Here is a 24,354-nt window from a genome sequence, read left to right on the forward strand (position 1 = left end):
ATTACGAATTGAGGAATTTTTACAGGTAAATCATGTAGTATTTTTTATTTCATGTAGACTTTATTCAAATGTCTTCTTGTGAACATTCCAGGACAGAACTCGAGTTGTGAATCCCATCATAGATGTAATAAACATGGACAACTTTGAGTACATTGGAACCTCAGCTGATCTCAAAGGGGGTAGGTATTACAAACTACAATATACTGCAAACATATCTTTTTCCACATGCAGTGTTGTAATTCTGTGGAATTACAATTTTTCTATGGGTAGAAAATTACGGTGATTCTTGGATTACCATTGTATATCTTAAATGCACTGTGATAATTTCCGTGGAAAGTTTTCACCGAATTTTTTTACCAAAAGTTTACATAGCTTAAATTAATCCCAAAGCAGAAGAAAAGTACTTTTACAGTAATATAAGGGGTTAGTATGACAAATCACAATACAATATGAGGGGATATTATTACAATTTACCATACAATACAATTGGCCTTGGTTAATATTACAATTTATACTACATTGTGAGGGGTCAGTATTGCAAATCACATAAGAATGTAAGGGACTAGTATTGTAAATCACTTTTTATTAGCGAGAACTTTATTTTCGCATAATTACACTAGTCTGTCTGCTTGGGTATATTTTATTCTCACATAAATTTGTAATGTAAAGGATTACATCTCTTAATAACTACAGTTCGCAAAAATTTTCTTGTTATTTTACAGATGTCTATCTTGAGTAAATAAGGTTGCAAAAATAAAGAGATCTACAGTATTAAATATCACAATAGAATGTGGGGGGTAAGTATTACTAATTGCGAAACATTTTAGGGGTTATTATATTACACTTTTATATTACTAAAAAAATTACTTTAATTTACTGGCATAGTAAAGTAGACTTTAGCTTATCAAATACATTTTATTGTTATACTTTTAAAAATTGTTCCTATATAAATCAATACTTAAAAATGTCTAACATTTCCAATGTTTTACTGAGCGTTAAAAAATAAAATCGATGTTTGATGGCAGAGTGAGATATTGGACCCATGGACGAGATATTGGACTGCTTACGTTTCAGAGTGGGGGGGGGGGGGGGATCTGTTTTCGCTGGTGTTTGACACTGATGGAATTGACCGAGTTTAACATCAGTTTACATCACAGAATCCAGCACAAGATAAAAAAAAATTAAAATAAAGTTATAATAAAACATTATTGACTATGTTCTCGGGCAAAACGCATTTTGTTGACCCTCGAACCAAACTGTTTGCTTTAGGCCTAAAGGCCTCAGGCAAATAGTTTGGTTCTTGGGTCCAACAAAACGCATGTTACCCTTGAACCCAGTCAATAAATGTATAGTATATTGTTATTGCACATTTTTTAACCAAGTCTAACTTTTGAAATTTATATTGAGTTTCTGTGTTGTAGGATTTGATTGGAACCTGGTTTTTAAGTGGGATTACATGACTTCAGAGGAAAGAAACAAACGAGCAGGAAATCCAATTCAACCAATCAGGTATGTTTGTTAATTCAACCAATCAGGTATGTTTATCAATTCAACCAATCAGGTATGTTTATCAATTCAACCAATCAGGTAATGTGTCAGTTCAAGGTTGTATATATAATTGTGCCGAATTCTGTATGTATTTGACAATGAACTGATATCTGAAATTTTTATTTCCTAAGGCATGTCTTTTGCAGTAGTAATGGTAGTATATAGCTGTGCATTGTTTTGACATAGGCCTTTATGCTGTAAACTGTAAATGTGAAAACTGAAGAATTTAAAAAATGACCACAGCAAAAACTTAAAATCCTTCTCAATGTTTCCACTCATACAATCTTTTTTAAAAAGAGTATTGTTAAATGCTACGAGACCATCTAGTAATTAAGTTCCAATACTTCTAAAATAGCTAAACCGTCAAACATTCAAATCTTCACTAGTTCAGTGTTATATAAATATTGCATGTAGTTGAGTGTAACATTGAAAATATCAATCCTAAGAAAACCATTGTCAATTGAGGTGCAGCCTTGGTTGACCATGGTTTTCGAGGGATGGAAATTTTTAATGTTACACTCAACTACATGCAATTTTTATTATATTTATGCCCCCCCCCCCCCATCCCCTTCAAAGAAGGGAGGGCATATTGCTTTGCTGCTGTCTGTCGGTTGGTCTATCGGTCCACCAACAGTTTCCGTTCATTTTCTTCGCAGAGGTTGCACATACTGAAATGAAATTTAGTGTACAGATTTATCATAAGAATATCTATGGCAAGTTCTGTTTTGGGTACCATTGAGAAATTTTTGACAGAGATATGTCCCTTGGACTTGGAAAAATTTCAATTATTTGCAGTTTCTGTTCATTTTCTTCGCAGAGGTTGCACATACTGAAATGAAATTTAGTGTACAGATTTATCATAAGAATATCTATGGCAAGTTCTGTTTTGGGTACCATTGAGAAATTTTTGACAGAGATATGTCCCTTGGACTTGGAAAAATTCCAATTATTTGCAGTTTCTGTTCATTTTCTTTGCAGAGGTTGCACATACTGAAATGAAATTTAGTGTACAGATTTATCATAAGAATATCTATGGCAAGTTCTGTTTTGGGTACCATTGAGAAATTTTTGACAGAGATATGTCCCTTGGACTTGGAAAAATTCCAATTATTTGCAGTTTCTGTTCATTTTCTTCACAGAGGTTGCACATACTGAAATGAAATTTAGTGTACAGATTTATCATAAGAATATCTATGGCAAGTTCTGTTTTGGGTACCATTGAGAAATTTTTGACAGAGATATGTCCCTTGGACTTGGAAAAATTTCAATCATTTGCAGTTTCTGTTCATTTTCTTTGCAGAGGTTGCACATACTAAAATGAAATTTGGTATACAGATTTATCATAAGAATATCTAGGTAAAGTTCTGTTTTGGGTACGATCGTGCAATTTTTGACAGATTTATGCCCCTTGGACTTAGAAAAATTCCAATTATTTGCAGTTTCTGTTCATTTTCTTCGCAGAGGTTGCACATACTGAAATGAAATTTGGTTTACAGATTTATCATAAGAATATCTAGAGCAAGTTCTGTTTTAGGTACGATCGAGCATTTTTTGACAGATTTATGCCCCTTGGACTCAGAAAAATTCAATTATTTGAAAGGGGGGGGGGGCATAAGTGTTTCACAAACATCTCTTGTTTAATACTGAATGTCTTATACAGATACATATAACAGTGAACCTTGTGCACATAAATTCTGGGCAATCACTACTTTTTTAAATATCACTCTTTGTCAAGCAATGTTGACTGTTGATACACTGGAGGGCATGGCTTCTTCATTCAGCGGGTAATAGTTTTTAGCACACCTGAGCCGAAGGCTCAAGTGAGATTTTCTGATCACATTTTGTCCGGCATCCATCTGTCTGTCCTGTCTGTAAACTTTTCACATTTTCAAGTTCTTCTCAAGAACCACTGGGCCAATTTCAACCAAACTTGCCACAAAGTGGGTGAAGGGAATCCTTGGGTGAAGGGAATTCAAGTTTGTTCAAATGAAGGGCAACACTCTCTTTCAAGGGGAGATAATTAGGAATTAGTGAAAAGTTAATGGCATCATTTAAAAATCTTCTTCTCAAGAACCACTGGGCCAGGAAAGATGAAACTTATGTTGAAACATTCTCAGGTAGTGTAGATTCAAATTCGTTCAAATCATGACCCCTGGGGGTAGGGTGGGGCCAAAATGTGCGATTAAAGTTTTACATAGGAATACATTGGAAAATTCTTTAAAACTCTTCTTCTCAAGAACAGCAAAGCCATGATTAGTCATATTTATTTGGAAGTACCCCCGGGGTAGGGAGGGGCCATAATGAGGGATCAAAGTTTTACATAGAAATATATAGGAAAATATATTGAAAAATCTTCTTCTCAAGAACAGCAAACCATGATTGGTCATATTTATATGGAAGCATCATCAGGTAGTGTAGGTTCAAGTGTGTTCAAATGATGACCCCCAGGGGTAGGTTGGGGCCACAAAGGGGGATCAAATTTTCACAAAAATCTGCTGCTCAAGAACAGCAAAGCCATTTGTTATATTGATATGGAAGCATCATCAGGTATTTTAAAATTCATGCCCCCCCCCCCCTTAAACTTTTACTGCACTGATTTTTGCTTTATTTCCTAGCCATTGTGCTCAGGTGAGCAATGTGGCCCATGGGCCTCTTGTTTAAGGAATGTCTCTTAATGAATCAGATTCACCTAATTTACTTGAAAGTCTATAAAATATAGTAAAGTCCTTTATCTTCTTGAATGTCTTTAATCAGTACATTAATTTTTTAAAACAATAGGATATCAGCTATGTAGAGATGAAAGAACAAGTAGCTTGTGATTGTGTTCGTTGTATTGTTTTGAAAAAAAAATTTGATATAAATATTAGGTCATGTAGAGTAAAAATAATTCATAACTAAATGAGGTCATACTTAATACCAGTTTTATTCTCATAATAAAAACAAGATAAAATATATTTGATAAAAAGCATCTCTGACTAACACTGATGTGGAAATATGCATTCTATTTAAGAAACATAATTTCAGCTGCCATAAAAGTATTATGATGTTCATAACTTACATCATTACAGTGTTGGATTTCACTGCAGATGTTTAATTTTCTTCACTTGTCTGTTTCCATACTGAGCAACAAACAGATTGTCATTTGTATCTGTACACAGTCCATAGGGTTCACTAAGTCCACAGTCTATGTAACCGAGGAACTGTCCATACTGGTCTATGATGTGGACACAGTCATTGTAAATATCAGCTGTAAGGATGTGACTCTGACTGTCTGTGGTGATTCCTAGTGGATTGAATGGTTTGTTCTTTAGAGCAGGAGTATGTCCAGTGTACCTGAATCTCAGTTTCCCGGCCTAATTGACCACCACTACTGCTTTAGCTCCATAGTCAGACACACAGATATCCAGGTTCCTGTTCTCAGTTATGTATCTGTAATAACCACCAGATGAATAGAGAGGTTGACCTTTATCATCAAACTGAATGGTTTGTTTCCCTGTGGAGCCAGAGTAACAGACAACTTTTATTTGTTTGTAATCATCACTGTACATGATAACCAGGAGGTCACCAGAGGAGGTACTACAGACTCTGTAAGGTATCCAGTTCTGTAGTCTGATCAACTCCTCTATCTTCTCATTCTTCACAATGTTCACAGTTCTATCCCAGTAATCAGTATAAACTAGATCTCCACTTTTTGTCACTGCTATGTCATATGGTTGGTTCCCTGACTTGGTTCTGATTGACTTGAGTAGTGATCCCTGATTGATGCTGTAGAGTTTCATGGTGTTGTCATTTCCTCTTGTCCAGATTTCTTCATCACTCAGACAGACCACATTGTAAAGTCTATCATACCCAGTGTTTGTGGAGGTGATAGTCTCTGGTTCATCAAGCAGCTGTCTGACTGGAGGAGAGGATCCAGCTTCTGGTGATTTCTTTGTTGTCTTCATTTTGTAGCCATGCTCCTCTGAAGTAAGAGAGAGACTTGACAGGTTCCCAAACAGTTTGATGAGTTGTTCTGGCTGATATTGAGTTGGAGTGAAATGGGGTAATGTTACATTAACTTTAGATGGAAGTTTTCTGAATTCTTGTATATTTGTATTGAATTTAAGAAACAGGGAGATGTCATTTAATTCCAGTAGTTTAGAAGATGCTTGGATTTCATTATAAATATCAGTTATTAACTGATTTATTTCATCTTTGTGGGCCTTCAAAGCATCATGGTGTTTAGCTTTCATTTTCTCTACTTCAGCTTTAAGATTCTTGACAAGTTTGTCAATTTCTCTGTGCCAGTCCTCTCCATGTTTTGTTATGGCTGTTGAGAGATCTCCATATTCCTTTTCTAACTGACTTATTCTGTTTTGTACATCAGAGGCAATGTTCTGGTAGGTTGGATAAATATTTTGTTCTATCTCTTTCATTTCTCTCTCAATTTCTTCTTTTCTAGCATTGTAAACTTTAATTATTTGAAGAATATTATGACCTGAATGGTTTCCAGAGGCAATGCAGGCACTGCATATTGGAATGTCACATTGATTACAGTACATTTCACATCGTTCGTTCTTGTGAAATTTACAGAGAGGGTAAATCAGGGTGGATTTTCTAAGTTGAAATCTAACAATTTCATGTTTTTTGGATTCATCAGATATCATGTGTTCTCCAACACAGGCCTTACACAGGTTGACAAGACATGTATCACAGTGCATCTGTACGACAGCGGTGTCACACAGGTCACATCGCATCACATCCTGGGCACTGGTGCGTGGGTCCATTGTTGTGCTATACCTGAAATTTACAAATGTATCATTTATATCAACTTTTGAAGAAATGCTCTCGCTACTGGAAAACTTTATTTTAAATAATTTACTCTAAATTTTTTTTTTTAAAGAATAATTTATAAAATTGCAAAAATATATCGTAAAGAGAAATTCATTGACCATGAAATTAAAACCACCGTGAAATGTATCATCATAAGAAATCATGAAATATTAAAGTAAGCACGTGAAATTAAAGACGTTTACACTAATGAGCAAGTGTTTTTCCTAAAATCATCCATTAGACAGATACGTTTGTTTAAAGAAAAAGAAATGCTCAAAGCAAAAACATAATGTAATAGAATGACATTTGATAATGAAGAAATACAGATGGAGAAAATTTCAACTGAAATGTACGTACTAAGGCTATCAATGCCAAAAAATAGAGATGTTCTTTAACTTTTAAAAATGCACCAACTGATACTTTAAATTGTAAACATACATGATTTGTTGATATCATATAAAAAGCAGATTAAATGAACTGTTTTTAGCTAAATGATGAATTTTCAATCATCTATGGATGTTTGAGGGTTTTACTGTAAGGCCGATCACAGTTGAATCCATGTGAGGCATCTGGTAGATGTAACCAATTGTGCACATGACGTGGTGGACTATATAGCTACTTTGTTTAGTATGCACTGACAGCTTCATGTAAATTTATCATAACATGTTCAGCAGGTCGAGGAATCTACCTTATATGGATATTGTTGTCATTGGGCAAGGTGGTGCTTACTACGAACAATTGTCCAATCCAATGAATGAATAGAAAAGTGTGCTGGTCTACTACATGTTTACATTTTACTTCAAACACATGGTTCAGGCAAATTTACGACACAATTTCAAATGACTGCGGGAAAGTCAACTTATAACTATTTTCTATGTTTTTGTTAGAAATATGAAGATTAGGTTATAATTAAGATTTCCTATGCTCACATTAACAAACAAAGCCAATTTTCCCTGTTAAATAGTGCGTTCACTTGAAATACCGCTCACAGTCTTTACAAGTAATAAGAATCTAATTTTTATAACTTGATATTCGTACATTTGCCATGCTATTGGTTTTATTTGTTGTAGCTTTGTAATTTATTGATGAGAAATTAAAAGTTAATGCAGTTTATTGCTGCACGACATGTACCTTGGTCATAGTAGCTTATATATCAAAATAGGAAACGTACAAAACAAAGCATCTCTAAGCCATTTCAAACTTTAACTGGCCATCGGAGGTCATTTATACATGGCATTACGTGAGTACACCTCAGAGTAGATTGTTGTGGAATATATGTGAGAATTGTATTCACTGACAGTACAGCACGGGAATACAGGCAATTGTCCACAAATGACTTATACAATGGGGTGGCGATTACCAAAATTTTACCATTGTAAAACAATTGTTTGTAAATGTGAGGAATTAATAGATAATGATGTACCTACTGTATTAAGTGTGTAAAATGCTTGAAAAATTCATCATGTCTTTCCGAGAGCGATTAGAAAAACTGGCCTTTTCTGAACGTAGTATTTTTTGTAGTAACCCATTATGCAGTTCGACTCTTTCAGCTGAATGGTCAGTTTGTCAGTCACGCTGGTGCCTCATTTGGCATGTAAATTTATTCTGACGGCTTAGAAAATAGTTTCCTCGACCTGTTAAGTGTCAAGGAACTTTTTAAGTGCATTTAATTTGAGATTCAAACATTTACACCATTACATGGTGAACAAACTTGTATTTTCTCTATGAATTGCAAGAATTTCATTCACTTCTGAAAGGGAATTTAAAAATATACCCTTTCCCTTTAAAGTTACTAGGGCATTTTGTTCAATTGGGTTTTGAGTACATGTACATCTAACTTGTACATTAGTTTATTCATTTTATCATTTATTAGATAATGTCACTGTTCTGTACATAATGTGTCATTATTAGGGATGTCAATTTGTAACCAGTTAACTGATTACTCGGTCGGAACAAGAGTAATCGGTTAGAAAAACGGTAATCGGTTAGTCGGAAAAAATGGAATATATGTAAATTTGAACGAAATTCTCTTCAAATTCATTTTAAAAAAGAAACCTCAGCATAAATGTTGATAATATAACGTTTTCACATATCTATTTAACCTGATTTGGCAGTAATTATTACTCTCCTGATTGAGATAGCGGGTTAATTGGCCAGTTTGTGAAGTGTTAATTAATTATTACAGTTTAAACACCATGTAGTTATCACAACTGTCCTGTAATTCTTTAATTATATTAAATAGATCATCATTGAGCACTGTGAATTGGTATGTCTATCTTTTGCCGTTATCTATCAAATTATAGCATTAAACAAACATTGTAAATTAAGTGAAAGTTAATAATTATTCCGACTTAGTTTTGATCATGGTAACAATGTACTATGAACTTTTGTGACATCTGCTCTGGAAAATTATCAATGTCTGATTTCTTGGGCATGCATGTTTCATGGGTTTCCTTATTTTTTCTTGTCTATTGAAATTGAAAGAAAGTATGTGTATACATTGTTGTTTCCTGATCAGGGTATACAGAATATTTGTAACTTCATTCTAACGTCTATTTTAGTCTTTTTGACAATGCGTTTACATGTATAGTGCTACTTAAGAAAAATATGTCTAGAAAATGTGTATTTTGATACGATTAACCGGTTAATCAGTCGGAACGTCATTATATATTGGGCCACAAGTTTGAACATCTAAATATTACATTTTCCAATACCTTTACCTTTTTTGATACCCATTCAGATTCTGCATATGTTATGTGACATGTACATTGTCTTAAGATTGCAGTACTTTTGGTTTAGTATGATATGAAGGCTAACCATTCTATAATTTGACCTCTAAATTGACCTATTTGACAAGGAGAATCAATTTGAATTTTGAGAATTAAATCCATTATAGATAAATTCAAGTTCTTCCCGTGCCAAGCTTTTAAATTTTTTTGACATATTGACACAAACCTGCTTTTTTAAAACTGATCTCCTAGTGTAAGTTCACATCTGAATGCTATTTATAACTTCCTTGTCTACCTGTTTATTGACATGACTGTCATGTGACCATACCTTAGTATTTTATCTTTTTTTAGTCATACAAATAAATTAAATACCAGGCAAGAGTTGTCTTTCTTTGAATTTATCATTTGCAGAACCATAAAAATATGAATCCTTTTATAGATAGTAGTTTTTTAGTAACATGATTTTTTATGGATCTTGCAAAAAAGAAAAATCTGAGTGGGAAACCATGCTAATTTTCCCTCAGATGGTTAAGAATTAATTCAAAATGATAACAGTCTCTGAAATAATATATGACAATTTTTCTCTATAATTCTCTGGTAGGACTCCCATGATTGCTGGTGGATTGTTCAGTATCGAGAAAAAGTGGTTTGAAGAACTTGGAAAGTATGACAAGAACATGGATGTATGGGGTGGAGAAAATCTAGGTATGTATTTTATAGGAGCTTGTGATGAGGCTGTGCTCAAAGAGTAATATCGACTTTTGTTTAATAAATCAGACCATAATGAAAAAAATCGCAAACAAATCTCTTCATTAATTAATATAATGATAGGAATGACCATGATTATCAGTGTTTGAAATAACTGTGCGCATGACTGCCAGAGATGCACAAATTTTGCCAAGTAGGAACAAATTTGCACGTATCAATGCCCAGCTGGACGTATTGAAATTTGCCATGAATTAAATTTCATATATTTGATAAATATCTCTCAAATCAACTGATAGTATTGGTAGCTAAGTGTAACAGGCAAAGGGGTAGAATTCGACAGCCTATAGATTTGGGATGGAAGTTATGGTGATCATGCCCCATTTACATTATCGCTAAAACATATTTTCAAAAGACTTTTATTTTCTCGGGCTAGTAGCTTTTTGGCAGGACTGACAACTTTCACTAGCAGTTAGCCCTGCATGTCTTGCTAATTCTATTGTAAGTTTCAAACACTGATGATTATATTTGATTTTTAGCTCTACTGGTCAGAGACCAGAAGAGCTTATGCGATAGTGAGGTGTCCGTCGTCTAGCAGTCCGTCCGTCTGTAAACATTTATCAAAACGCTACTCCTCATACAGTTTTGGTCTGATTTCAATGTAACTTGGAACACAAGTACACTACACAACGATACATAATATGTATTTCAGTTTTTAGGTCACCTGAGTCACTCAGGTGACCTATTGCTATCTGTTTTCGTCCGTCGTCGTCCGTCGTGCGTCATGTGTTAACATTTGAACATTTTCAGCTTCTTCTCTGAAACCGCTGAACCAATTTCAGCCAATTTTTGCATATGGCATCTATGTGTGACGGGGAACAAAATTTGTGAATTTCATGGTCCCTGCCCCCCTGGGGCCTGAGGGGTGGGGCTAAAACCACCAAAATTAATGCAATCTTTAAAAATCTTCTTCTTTACTCCTGGACATCAAGCAGTCAAACTGTTGACATGATTGTAATAAGCATTGAGCCCTCTACCAAAATTCTGAAATTCATGGCCCCAGGGTCAGGGGTTCTGGTGCTAGGGTGGGGCTATATAGATCATATAGTGAAAGTGCATTATTTCTTTGAAAATCTTCTTCTCTACTTCTTCTTCTCTGCTCCTGGGTATTACTGAAACAAATTGAATACATAGTTATGATAAGCAAGAGTGACTCTACCAAAATTGTGAAATTCATAGCCCCAGGGTCAGGGATTCTGGTGCGGGGGGGGGGGGAGGCTATATAGATCATATAGTGAAAGTGCATTATTTCTTTGAAAATCTTCTTCTCTACTCCTGGGTATTATTGAAACAAATTGAATACATAGTTATGATAAGCAAGGATGAGTCTACCAAAATTGTGAAATTCATGGCCCCAGGGTCAGGGGTTCTGGTGCTAGGGTGGGGCTATATAGATCATATAGTGAAAGTGCATTATTTCTTTCAAAATCTTCTTCTCTACTCCCGGGTATTATTTAAACAAATTAGATATATAGTTATGATAAGCAAGAGTGGCTCTACCAAAATTGTGAAATTCATAGCCCCAGGGTCATTGGTTCTGGTGCGGGGGGGGGGGGGGGGGCTATATAGATCATATAGTGAAAGTGCATTATTTCTTTGAAAATCTTCTTCTCTACTCCTGGGTATTATTGAAACAAATTGAATACATAGTTATGATAAGCAAGGATGAGTCTACCAAAATTGTGAAATTCATGGCCCCAGGGTCAGGGGTTCTGGTGCTAGGGCGGGGCTATATAGATCATATAGTGAAAGTGCATTATTTTTGAAAATCTTCTTTTCTACTCCTGGGTATTATTTAAACAGATTAAATACATAGTTATGATAAGCAAGAGTGACTCTACCAAAATTGTGAAATTCATAGCCCCAGGGTCATTGGTTCTGGTGCTGGGGGGGGGGGGGGGGAGGGGGGGCGCTATATAGATCATATAGTGAAAGTGCATTATTTCTTTCAAAATTTTCTTCTCTACTCCTGGGTATTATTTAAACAAATGAAATACATAGTTATGATAAGCAAGAGTGACTCTACCAAAATTTTGAATTTCATGGCCCCTGGGTCAGGGGTTCTGATGTTATGACTGGGCTCTATTTATTATATAGTGAAAATGCATTAATGCTTTAAAAATCTTCTTCTTTGCTTCTGGGTATTATTTAAACAAACAAAGTACATTGTTATGATAAGCAAGGACGCCTCTTCCAAAATTGTGAATTTCATGGCCCCAGGGACAGGGGTTCTGGTGCTAGGTTGGGGCTATATAGCTCCTATAGTGAAGGTGAATTATTTCTTTGAAAATCTTCTTCTCTGCCCCTGGGTACTATTTAAACAAACTAAGTACATTTTTATGATATGCAAGGATGCCTCTTCTAAAATTATAATGAATTTCATGGCCCCAGGGTCAAGGGTTCTGGTGAAAGGGGGGGGAGGGGGGCTCTATTGATTATATAGTGAAAAAGCAAAATTTCTTTGAAAATATTCTTTTCTGCTTCTGGTTAAAAAGCAGAGAAGCTAAGTATATAGTTATGATGAGCAAGAGTGCTTCTTCCAGAGTAGTGAATTGCATGACCCCTGGGTCAGATGTGCTGGTGTAAGGGTGGGGCTGTTGATAATATAGTGAAAATGCATTAATTCTATTAAATAATCCTGTCAGCTCCTTAATGTTAAGCAGATACATGTAAAGAAAGTGATTACTTATGAAGAGCAAACTTCTGGTCCCAGAGTGAGAGGCTCTGGTGTTTCTCGGTGGTGAAGGGGGGGGGGGGGTGCTCTATTGATAATATAGTGAATCTGTAGGAAAAATGCATTATTTCTTTAAAAATCTTCTCTGCACTTGGGCATATCAGAGGCAAAAAGAGTAAAAGTTGTAATAAGGAAGGGTATTTTTACCAGATTTTTGAACATCTGGACCATTTGGTCAAGTGTTCTAGTCCTAGCCAAGGCTCAATTTGCATTCTACTGAGAGGAGTTATTCCCCTTTGCTGTTTACTTTTGATAATTAATCACTGTAAATAATGTACTTGAAAGGTTAATAGAATAAGAGAATTATGCAAGAATTTTTATTGTATAATACAAAAAGTACTTTTCATAGTTTTAATGATCAGGTAGACTTGTAAGTAATAGATAAATAAAAATGAGACAAAAATAACTTGTCTTTTTAAATGTTCATCAAAGACCAAGAGAGGCCAATGTGAGAGATGTCAACAAGGAATTAAAATGGTACAGATGCACTGATAGTTTGATAATATACTGTATGGTGATAGTGATAAATGGGGAACAGATTAGAACCTAATTTATGAACTGTTAATGAATACTAGACTAATTATTTTGTTGATCCTGATCACCCTATTTTTCTTGCTTTTGGGCAACAAAGCTTCACCTTTCAGTTCATTTTATACTCTATGGATCCTCTTAATTGTTGTGTTATACTCAGGTGACCGTTAAGGCCCTTGGGCCTCTTGTCTAGTTTGGATCCAGCTTGTGATGAGGCTGTGCTCAAAGAATATCTTTTGTTTAATTAATGTAATGTAAGATCAGACCATAAAAAAAATCCACAAAAATTTCTTGACTAAATAATACATATATCATGATAGGTCTAACCATGAGTATATTTTTTCTACAGAAATCTCATTTAGAGTTTGGCAGTGTCACGGATCCCTTGAAATCATCCCCTGTAGTAGAGTGGGTCATGTCTTCAGGAAACAGCACCCCTACACATTCCCCGGGGGTAGTGGAAATGTTTTTGCACGGTAACAGTAGAATTACTTATTTAGTAAATTACCGTAGTCACAAAATACAGAACCTAGCTTTGCTTTTGTTTCAAATGAAACAAGAACACTGCTAAGTGGAGCATCCCCTCGTGGCAGGGACTTCATCTTTAATGGTAATGTCTCCATACGAGAGAAAAATTCTCAAAAGGAACATTAAACAAGATACAATTATCTAGTAATCAAGGGCACTCAGTTTTACTGTATAAAGTTTAAAATAAGGTAAAGAAATTAAAATGTAATGCAACTTAACAAAGGTCAAGGTGGATATCATCTTGGGATGGGGTGGGGTGGGGTCCATTTTTAGCAAAAATCAAGGTGCATATCCATCTTGGTGGGTTCATAACATGCATACATGATTGGGCAGTTTCCTCCATTCCTAGCAGAAGCATATCACGTTTGCTCTAAATTTCAGTAATATACCTACCTGAGTACCTCACAGTTGCATGCTATGTATGCAGTATGAATCAAATCTGAGAATTTCCTACAGAAGCAATATTTTTTCGTAATGAAAAATGACAATACATCAGTGTTGAGAGGCCAAGAAACTTGTGACATGTCTTTTTAGCTTTCAAGAATTACGTGCGCGTTCAGAAAAAATTCCATATTGTAAACAGACACCTGTGGTAATTTGGTAATGAAATGGCGAAATTCATCAGATTATATCAATTAGTCAGTGTCATAGATGACACTTTTAATTTATACAGACTGTCTCAAGATACGCACAATAATATGACAATACGCAAATACAAAGTAAGTACACTTACCAAAGTGACTCTATGGAAGCGACACAAATTTACCTGGTCGACAGGGTACCTGTTTAATTAACAGGAAGTGAGCATTGTCAACTCGCACATAAAATTTTAGGGTTTGAATCTAGTAAAACGTGATATTTTAAGAAATATTTCACTGATTAACTTGAAAATGAATAGGTTCGTCCTTTTACAATGCGACAATCCCCTCTGCAACTTGTTGTGCGAGCGGATAATTAAGATATACATATGCATATCATTGTTACCACCCTTTCCATGAATTGTTCAATGAAGTTTAATATTTGGATGACCTCTGACCTTTTGTAGCAACACCAGGAGAGCTGCTGAGGTCTGGATGGACAATTATAAGGAGTTCTATTATGCTGCTGTTCCGTCCACTAAAATGGTCAACTTCGGAGAGTAGGATTGTTTTCTCTGTCATTTAGATTTTTTTGTTGTATTTTACTGAATGTTGACAAAATTACTTTGAATGCATCCTTATATAGTGGAAAGTCTATTCCCACATGTCAAGAAGTAATGGATGAATAAATAAAAGAAAATACCTTAAAAAGAGATGTTCAAAATATAAACATACAGACAAATGTTTTAAAAAAGTACTTAAGGAAAAAAGTCCAAAGAATGTCTCTCAATGAAAATTGCTACATGTGCTCAGGTGACTGTAGTCGAAAGTTTCATTGCATTTCTTGATGAGTCTTACAAATTAGAGTTGATGTGGGTTATGTTTATGTGTTATATGTTGTAGTATCTCAGAGCGAGTTGAGCTGAGGAAAAAATTGAGTTGCAAACCCTTTAAATGGTTCCTAGAAAATGTTTACCCAGAACTCAAGTAAGTATACCATTGAAATAGATATTACTAATATTCTCTACATATTAAATTAGAACGATACAAAACAATCACCGATTTATTAGAAGCACAGAACTTATGATAGTAATAAAAATACAAGAACTTCTATTTGTGATTATTATTAGAAGACAAGGGTGTCAGATTAAACTTGTAATGTTCAATATGACTATGTTCAAAATTTTCAATTTTCTGTTGAAATGATATCATAGTACCCATTACAAAGCTAAGATGTTGTTAATAATGATATTTCAGGGTGCCTGGCCACCAGGATCAGGCCTTTGGCAGCATTCAACAAGACAACAACTGTATGGATACACTGGGCAACTTTGCTGATGGGAACCTGGGAATATTTCCTTGTCACTTTGCTGGTGGAAATCAGGTAAATTGAAAATACCATTAAATGGAATTTTTGTCAACCAAGCCCATTTCAGGTCACCTGAGTCACACAGGTGACATATTGCAATCTGTTTTTGACGTGTGTCATCCTTGAACATTTGAACATTTTCAGCTTTTTCTTTGAACAGCTGAACCGTTTTCAAGCAATTTTGGCATATAGCATCTATGAGTGAAGTGAAACAAAAATTGTGAATTTCATAGTCCCTGTCCCCCTGGGGCCTGAGGGGTGGGGTTAAAAATTAATATAATCTTTAGAATTCTTCTTTGTCCTGGAGATAAACAGCTAAACTGTTGTCATAATGGTAATAAGCATTGAACCCCCTACCAAAATTATGAAATTATGAAGTTCGTAGTGCAAGGGTCTTAATTTCTGGAGTTTAGGTGGAGCTCTCATGATTATATAGTGGAAATGCAAAATCTTTAAATAATCTTCTCTTCCCCTGTATATTTAGCAGATAAACTAGGTGCATAGTTATGATTAGCAAGGTTGCCTCTTCCAAAGACCGTTCACGGTAGCTCAGTCGGTAGAGCGCTCGCTCCCTGATCGGGAGGTCGGGAGTTCGAATCTCGGCCATGACTAACCTAAGTCGATAAAAAATGGGTAGCAACTGTTCCTTCGCTATGCGCTCGGCACTTTGAAGTGAAAGTTGCGGGTCCTTCAGATGAGACCTTAAAAACCAAGGCCCTGTGTCATGGCAGGCGTTAGCACGATAAAGATCCCTCACTGCTCAATGGCCCTGAGTGCTGAGTAAAGGTCAAAATTTGTAGCCCTTCACTGTTATATGGTGACATCTCTATATGAGTGAAACATTCTCGAATGAGACGTAAAACAACATACAATCAATCAATCAATCTTCCAAAATTGTAAAATTTGTAGCCCCATGGTCAGGGGTTCTAGTTTGGTGGTGGGCCTTTGTTGATTAAATAGTGAAAATGCATTATTTCTTTGAAAGTTGTCTGCTCTGCTCTTGGGTATTAAGCAAACAAACAAGTGCAAAGTTATGATGAGCAAGGGGCACCTCTTTCAAAATTTTGAAATTCTGGGTTCTTTGCTCAGTGGATCTGTTGTTAAAGTGTGGTACTTTTGATTATATAGTGAAAATGCATTATTTCTTAGAAAGTCTTCTTTGTTGTGCTTAGTTATGATGAGCAAGAGTGCTTCCTCCAAAAGTGTGAGGTCCATGGCCCGTAGGTCAGGGGATCTGGTGTTAGGGCAGGAATCTATACAATAGGTGGTGAAAATGTTTGAATTCTTTTATGATGAGTTCAGATGCCTCTTCCAAAATTTTGAAATTCATGGCCCCTGGGTCAGGTGTTTTGGTGTAAGGGAGGGACTCTGTTGAATATGTAGTGAAATGCATTATATCTTTGAAATTGGTCTTCTCTGCTCCAGGGTATAAAGCAAACAATCTAAGTACATTCACTGTAAATTTAATTGAAAGGTCAATCGAATAAGAGATTTATACAATAATTGTTATAATATATAAAATACAGAAGTACTTTCCTAGGTTTTAATGGTCAGGTTGACTTGTAAGTAATAGATAAATAAGAATGAGAGAAAAATACCTTATCTTTGTACATTTAAGTACATTTAATGATCTTCAAAGACCAAGACAGTGTGAGAGGGAATGAAATAGGTTCACTAGTATATACATAAATGCTCAAGGACTATTATTTTGTTTAGTTTAGTGTCAAATGGGGACAAGTAGATCTACTTTAAGATTTGTTACAGGAACTAGACTTAATTATTTTGCTGATCCTAATTCTCTTGCTTTTGGGCAACATAGCTAAATCTATTGGCTTATTTTGTTTTATTTTATACCTTTGGATCCTTTACAATGTTGTACTATACTCAGGTGACCGTTAAGGCCCCGTTGGCTTCTTGGAAAATAATATTAATATTACATTTCACAAGCATAAAACAGCCAAGCTTTCTCAAGAAAACCAATTATACATGTATATGCTAACACATGAATATTTACATCATTTTTACCAATTTTAGCTTTAAATAATTTCTGATTTCAACAACTCTGCCTTCAATATATTTTTGTGTAGGTCAATGAAAATCAGGTAATGTTCAGGCTGCTTTTCTTCAAAGCCTTGATTAATCACACATATTGGATTGTTGTGGCTTTTGATTAACTGCTGCTAGTTTAATTTGTGAACATGCTGAAGAGAATTTTATTGATCTTCTACAATTTACAGAGGGTGTTGCCATGGTTACTAAAAATGGAAAATTTCTGTGAAATTTTTTCAAAATGCTACTCCTACTACAGCTCCAGTTCAATTTCAATAAGACTTGGTACACAAGTATACTATACTAAGATTCATCAATTACACACCAGTAGAGCTTCAGTCTCTGTGGAGACTTCTGGGTTTTAGGATAGTGTCATTACCATTTAAAATTTTCTTATCACATGATCGAGACACTTGCTCATCGTGGATGTTAGCCGTCAACAAGGGATGCTTATTCCTCAAAGGCACCTAATCCCACCTCCAGGGGTCTGTGTTTTATGCACTGATTCACAGATCTGTATTGTTTGTAGCTTTTCTTAGATTGATCACTGTTCTTCGCCTTTTTCATTTTAATATACTTTTAAAATTTAAAAAATCCTCCTCTCAAAAACAGCTAATCCACAATTTAGTTCTCATTATATGCCAGCAAGACTTAGCCAGTTAAAATGATATTCAATTTCTCCATGGTTTCAGCTTTGAATAAATCATGTCACCTTTCGAGCTGGTAGGGTGAGGCCACAATATGATGTATCTGCATTGATTTTTGATTATAAAAAGAACATGTATGATGTACATGTATATTCGTTGGCAATTCATGGTTCTCTTAGACCAGATTTTGCATTCTTGACGTATTTATTAAATATCTTCCCCTCTTTGTTCTTTTTGCTAGATTCCCTGTCTGAGCTTGGACCTGCCAGTGTCTCTCCTTGATTTAGTCCAAACCAACTGCTTTCCAAGTCTGTACATGTAGTTGTATTACTATTTACTAGTTATGATGAATTATTATTTTAGACCCAGTTTTAGGTCACCTGTATCAACTAGAGGTCCTATTGCAATCTGTTTCTATATCTGTCTTGTACAAAGGTGTAAACTCTGAGTTATTTTCATCTTTTTTTCTGCAATTTCAACCAATGTCATTATATATGTACATGGCTGGTATGGGTGAAGGGGAACAAACATCATAAATTTCATGGTCCCTATCCTTATGAAACTCTACACCTGTAAATATAAACTCTTATAATTCTTCTCGTAAAATTCAAATTGCATTCAATGATGAGTCTTTTCGAAAAGGTTAAGATCATTGTAAGGAAAAGTTCCAAAATATCATCTCTGTGTACATATAGCAAGTTTGAAATTAAAAAAAGGTTCATTGTTGAGAGAAATCTGGGTAATGGAGTTGTAGTTTACCCTGATATGTTTTTAATGTCTCTTTGGAATTCTCATGATACTTAGATAACACTCAAGGCCCATGAGTCTTATTTCTGCCCTGCCTTTTTTTTTCTACCTATCTTTGATATGTAATATAAAGTTGTTTTGATGTTAACGGTAGGTCTATTTTATCAGTTTATTTCAGATGTAAAATGAATGTCTGTTGTGTATACTAGAGAATATTTTTATCAGTACTTATATATACAATATGTAAATCTATCAACAACTTGCTATAACCTTTTCTTGTATTATGCATATTTTACTTTATAGGCATGAACTACATATATATCTTTGTGTTTTACGTTAATCAAAATGCATATAACCTAATTTTTCTAAAGAAATAAGTTATGTGATTGATTGATTATTTGTACTTTAATATAAATGACAAATTTTTTCCATAGGAGTTTTCTCTGACAAAGGAGGGCTTTATACGTCACCTTGACCTTTGTGTGACCTTGACTGGCAGTATGCCAGGGACTGTTGTCAAACTGTTCCAATGTCAGGAGGGCAATACTCTGCAGGTGAAATTAACTGACCTAATTACTGCATAGAATAGTTGATCTAATTAATAATTTTGTCATCGACAGTATTCTTTGATCAGTTCTATTATGTAACAGTGAAGTTGTTCACAGTAAACTCTACTACCGGTATATTTGATCATTTCTAATAATAGATATTCTTGTTTTTGTGAAATTGCATATAATGCTGAAAAATAATAAAATTATCACACATTATGTGTGTTTGGTGTAACTTTTTTCATTTTGAATTATTACATGTAATTGCTATTGTAAAGCAAATTTCAAAATGAAATTTCAAACTGTTTGAAATTTTTTTCTACATTTGATCCATAGAAAGGAATGAGCTTCATTGAATTGGCTGTCTGAATTTTTTAGATCTGGGAGAGAATCAACAGTGATACCATGTTAAAAAGTCATAATTATGACCTGTGTATAGATAGTCAGGAGGTCCAGATGAAGGGACTGATTGTGAATGCTTGTCAGCCAGGGTCAACATCACAAAAGTGGAGCTTTGCCATCAGCAAAGGGGGATAACTCTCCCCACCAAAGGGCATTAACTCCTCAGGTCTATCAACAAAGAGGAATAACTCTAGTCATCCATCTCTTCACTACAGCTGACAATCAAAGATTGTGAAAAAGAAAACCATTATTTTATGGTTTTTATTTATTTTACACCTTCATTTCTTATAAAAAGATTGGTATGTTTAATTAGAGTGATTAGGTCTTTATGATTTTGAATTGTTGAAGAAGTTGTTTACATATTTTGATTTTTTGTGTTCTTAAGATAATTTATGAAATTTTAAGATTTATTTAATGTTGTATGTGGTTTGACTTTAAGTCAGCTTAAGTGTGATTAAATTGTGTTTATAAACAATTATCATTCCAGTTTAATTGCTGTAGGTTGTAAAATGTTTGTTTCTTATGCATGCTTACATTTATATTGACAATGCATGACATTATATTGAATGTTTTTGTGATACATGTATACCTTTATACATACAGCTTTATCATCATCAAACCAATATCTGATCTGTTTAGAGATCAAAACCATTAGACGTATATAAAAGTCATTGAATTCCATTTTTTCTGCAAATGTATATTGGGTTTAATTTAACATCTGATCTTGTAGAGCTATTTTTAGCATTCATTGACCTTCATTAATTTTTTTGCATGCTTTAAATCATTCTTCAAAGTAAGTAAACACATAATAAATATGTTGGAATTTTACACAAATTTTGAAACAACAAGTCTTGTAATTTAGAGAATTTTCTCCTATACAAATAGTCAATGCATTGACATTCTTTGTCCAATTAAATGTACTTAATAAGTTTTTTGTTTCTTGGTCAATTTGTAATTAATCCTAATGACACCATTAATCATATATAATTACATTGATTCATTTTTTTAAATGCATTAATACATTTCAGACATACAATATATATTGCAGCAATCAATTATTCACAAAACATATCTAGATCAACTAAAATGTCAAATGAATTTTCAAATGATTGTGGAATTTTTTTTGGCCGATTTCTACCTGCCAGGGAATATTATATATTTTATGAAATAAAGTCAATGGTAAAGTTTGTAAGTATATAATCTTTTGCATTATCATGCATTTTTATATTGCATGGAGATATGGGGATTGTTGAATTAGAGAGAGTGCTTTAATTACTGTGTGATAGTTTTAATTACACCACCCCAACACCTACACTAGTGTGCCAAATTCAACATCAAAATAGCTGCTTTGTTTTGAACAGAGGAAATTCAAACGAAAATTGATATCTTTCCTTGAGGAGCTCTCCTGTGCTCCATCACATGATGATGTATCAGGAGCCTGGATTCAGTCCGCATCTCTTAACTACCCACCAGTCTTCCACATTTGTTTTCTCACTGAGTCAAGGAGTCAAAGGTCTGCTTTAATCTCTAGTAATTTACATAGTATATCAAAATATCTGATTCTGTTAATGTTTTTATAAAGTATCAAATAGAAAAGAAAAATTAAAGGCTTATATATGGAATATATGGAATTTTAGAAAAAAGTTTAATGTAAGTTTGATTCACAAATGCATTCAAGATTTTTTTTAAAGTTTTGTTTTCAAGGATTACTTAAATACATTAGTTAATGGGTATTTATAATAGGAAAGGCCTTACATAGTTAATTGAAATGGCCTTACTTTTTCTGCATTACCTACAGGTTTCACTGAGGATTAAGAAAGACTTGAGTTGGTTTATTAGTTTCTTCTTGTGTACATGTTGAAAGTTATCCCATGGTTAAATTTTCATGTACTTAAAATGTGCCCAGTTTAATTTTAAAGCTTATCAATTTGGTACTTACATCTGTTTTACTTTAAGTATGCAATGGTGTTACAACCAAACTGCTTCAGTCATTTTATGAGCTTCCATTCATGTAAGTTTGTGTAGTTTATATTTAGTTTTTAAATTTTCATCTTTGTTAGTTGTTATATAATGTGATTTTATGTGATAATTTTCAATTTGCAATTGTTTAGTAATTATACTTTAAAGAGATGTTTTTGAGATTTTTGAATATGTTTCAAAAAAGTGCACATGTTTTTGTGAATGAATTAGTGGATATATCTAGGGCTGGACAATATCTGGAAATATTGATTCTGTGTATCAGAATGATATGCGTTTTAATACCGTAATCTTAATCCGACCTAAGGCTAATGTACAGAAGAAAGTGTATCATCCCAGCCTTAGATATACCTAATGATTTCTTCCTTACTTGTTTCTAATTTCATTTTGGTTTATCACTGGGAAGTCATCATGTATTTATTGATTATTACTTGTTTTTTAGGAGACTTTTTATTTTATTTAAAAAAAAACATGACATGAACATTAGTTTATTGAAATGAATTTTTCCGAAAATTGTGTTAACATGGCATAAATTCTCTTATTTCATTAACTGTTAATTTATACATCAAATATTGAGTAATACGTATAAAAACATGGCTTTATCTGAAATATAAATCATAATTTAACTGTACAATGATCTCTATGATTAAGATACAATCTTATGTAGCAGTTGGTAATGGCTCCCCATTTCTTAGATATGGAAAACAGTTTACTGTTAATAATAAAGCTCGGCTTTCAATCTCTGTGTTTGTTTTCTTTGTAACAAGCTAAATGAATAATATATTCGTGAGAATGAAAAAGAAAATGACAAGCTTCATCTTCAAATAGATGAAATATGTGGAGATAATGAACAGTATTCGAGCTCAAAAGTCCATTAAATATTACAAAATAGGAGCAGAGCAAACACGGACCTCTAAGACATCAGAGGTGGGATCAGGTGCCATGGAGGAGTGAGCATCCCCTGCCGACCGGATACACCCGCCGTGTGCTCCTTGTCATGATCGGGAAATAACGGAAAAATCCGTCGACAATTCAGTGTGTAAATAATGGCCTAACAATAAGTATGAAAAAAGTCAGTCAGCATTTGAGTCAATCATAAATTGTATTTGTTGACAAGGTCATTGTATTGACCATAGAACTTACGAAATGATGACTTTAAACGAGACTGCTGAGATAAAGAAAAAAGTACAATCGGGACTTTACTAACTTAATTACAATTATCTTCAAATTAATTACTTGAATCTTGTGAAATTGAAACAAACATCATTTCTGAATACTAGTATAAACATAAAGACAGATTTTTTTGTTCATTTATTTTTAAAAACCAAATGTCCCCAGCAAATTCATATTTTTTTTCTTCAAGTATTTATTAGAGATCTCGTGTAAATTTACTAAATAGAGAATATGGATCAAGAATGTGTGTCCATTGACATTTGTTACCGAGGCCTGCAGATTACAGGAAATGTAAAATATTAGTATTATTTCAACTTTTTCGAGTATCTCTGCCCTCAATTAATTCTTATATATTATTTCAATCACAGAGATTTTGAAACCGTTTTAACTTTTACTCTTTTAGCATCTTCCCTTCTCATAGCTGAATAATGTAGAAAACTCTTTGAACCAATAAAAGAAACGCGAAATGTACCAAATACAGCATTTTAATTAAGAGATAATTAATAGTCTTCTGTATTGCTAAAGAAGTTGGAAAAAAAATGAATGACTGTTGCACAAAATATTAAAGAATATTAAAATGGATAAAAAAAAATTCTACAAAATCCTAATCAAAAATAAAGTAGAATGTTTAAAGATAGAACCAAAATTTTACTATATAGTTAACTTGAAGGAAAATCTTCTACGATGAGTTTTTTTCGATCCCTTGTTGTTCGCTGTTCATAGCCAATGAGCATAAATATCCCATACTGACGACAGCTCAGCTTTCCGAGAATTTCTGTATGGGATTTTTTAGGTCTTGTCGTCTATTGCAGAATAATAAAATGGATAAAAAATTCGAAAAAATCCTAATCAAAACAAGAGTAGAATGTTTAAAGATAGAATTTGAATGTAAATGTATAGCATGCCTAAGGTTTAGAAAATGTAATCACGATGAAGGATTTATAACTATATACACTGTAGTTTTTGTTTTGTTTGTTTATTGTTTAACGTCCCTCTCGAGAATTTTTCACTCATATGGAGACGCCACCACTTGCCGGTGGAGAGCTGCAAATTTTGATATATGCTCGGCACTCAGGGCCATTGAGCAGTGAGGGATCTTTTTTGTGCCAGCACCTACTGCGACACGGGACCTCGGTTTATAATAGACCCTCTCTATATGTCTGTTGTTTATACGGTCTCATCCGAAGGACCGGTCTCTACGTCCCACAGTGGGATTC

General features: G+C 34.1%; 2 protein-coding genes across 3 annotated transcripts in view; one reads left to right on the forward strand and one right to left on the reverse strand.

Annotated features, from left to right (window-relative positions):
- The window catches only part of LOC133177163 (E3 ubiquitin-protein ligase TRIM71-like), a 93,982-nt gene extending 87,658 nt beyond the window's left edge, over positions 1–6,324 (reverse strand). The window contains exon 1 of the mRNA XM_061312266.1: positions 4,987–6,324. Coding sequence (XP_061168250.1) covers positions 4,987–6,314 — 1,328 coding nt within the window. The 5' untranslated portion in view covers positions 6,315–6,324. The remainder of the gene's footprint in view (positions 1–4,986) is intronic.
- Positions 78–22,703, forward strand: LOC133177315 (polypeptide N-acetylgalactosaminyltransferase-like). 2 transcript variants are annotated; one of them, XM_061312374.1, is made up of 10 exons: positions 78–179; positions 1,422–1,509; positions 9,691–9,794; positions 13,469–13,595; positions 14,693–14,785; positions 15,129–15,212; positions 15,483–15,609; positions 17,682–17,696; positions 19,472–19,591; positions 19,964–22,703. In XM_061312374.1, exons 1-10 carry the CDS (start codon positions 134–136, stop codon positions 20,120–20,122), a joined length of 963 nt encoding a protein of 320 aa, XP_061168358.1. In that variant the 5' UTR covers positions 78–133; the 3' UTR covers positions 20,123–22,703. The 2 variants fall into 2 exon arrangements, with proteins under 2 accessions (XP_061168358.1, XP_061168363.1); XM_061312379.1 differs by lacking the exon at positions 17,682–17,696 and having other exon boundaries at positions 82–179.
- Positions 22,704–24,354: the final 1,651 nt, after the last annotated feature.

Source organism: Saccostrea echinata, unplaced genomic scaffold (assembly GCF_033153115.1).
Source record: "Saccostrea echinata isolate AGI-Se365-2 ecotype Australia unplaced genomic scaffold, CSIRO_AGI_Sech_v1 ptg000002l, whole genome shotgun sequence".
In the NCBI taxonomy this organism is placed as follows: Eukaryota; Metazoa; Mollusca; class Bivalvia; order Ostreida; family Ostreidae; genus Saccostrea; species Saccostrea echinata.

What these genes read in the sequence shown, in the direction of transcription:
- LOC133177315 (XM_061312374.1), top strand. Translation starts at nt 134, where the DNA reads ATGGACAACTTTGAGTACATTGGAACCTCAGCTGATCTCAAAGGGG. An exon ending in AATCCAATTCAACCAATCAG is followed by an intron (nt 1,510 to 9,690) that starts GTATGTTTGTTA and finishes ATTCTCTGGTAG; the next exon opens with GACTCCCATGATTGCTGGTG. An exon ending in AGGAGGGCAATACTCTGCAG is followed by an intron (nt 19,592 to 19,963) that starts GTGAAATTAACT and finishes TGAATTTTTTAG; the next exon opens with ATCTGGGAGAGAATCAACAG.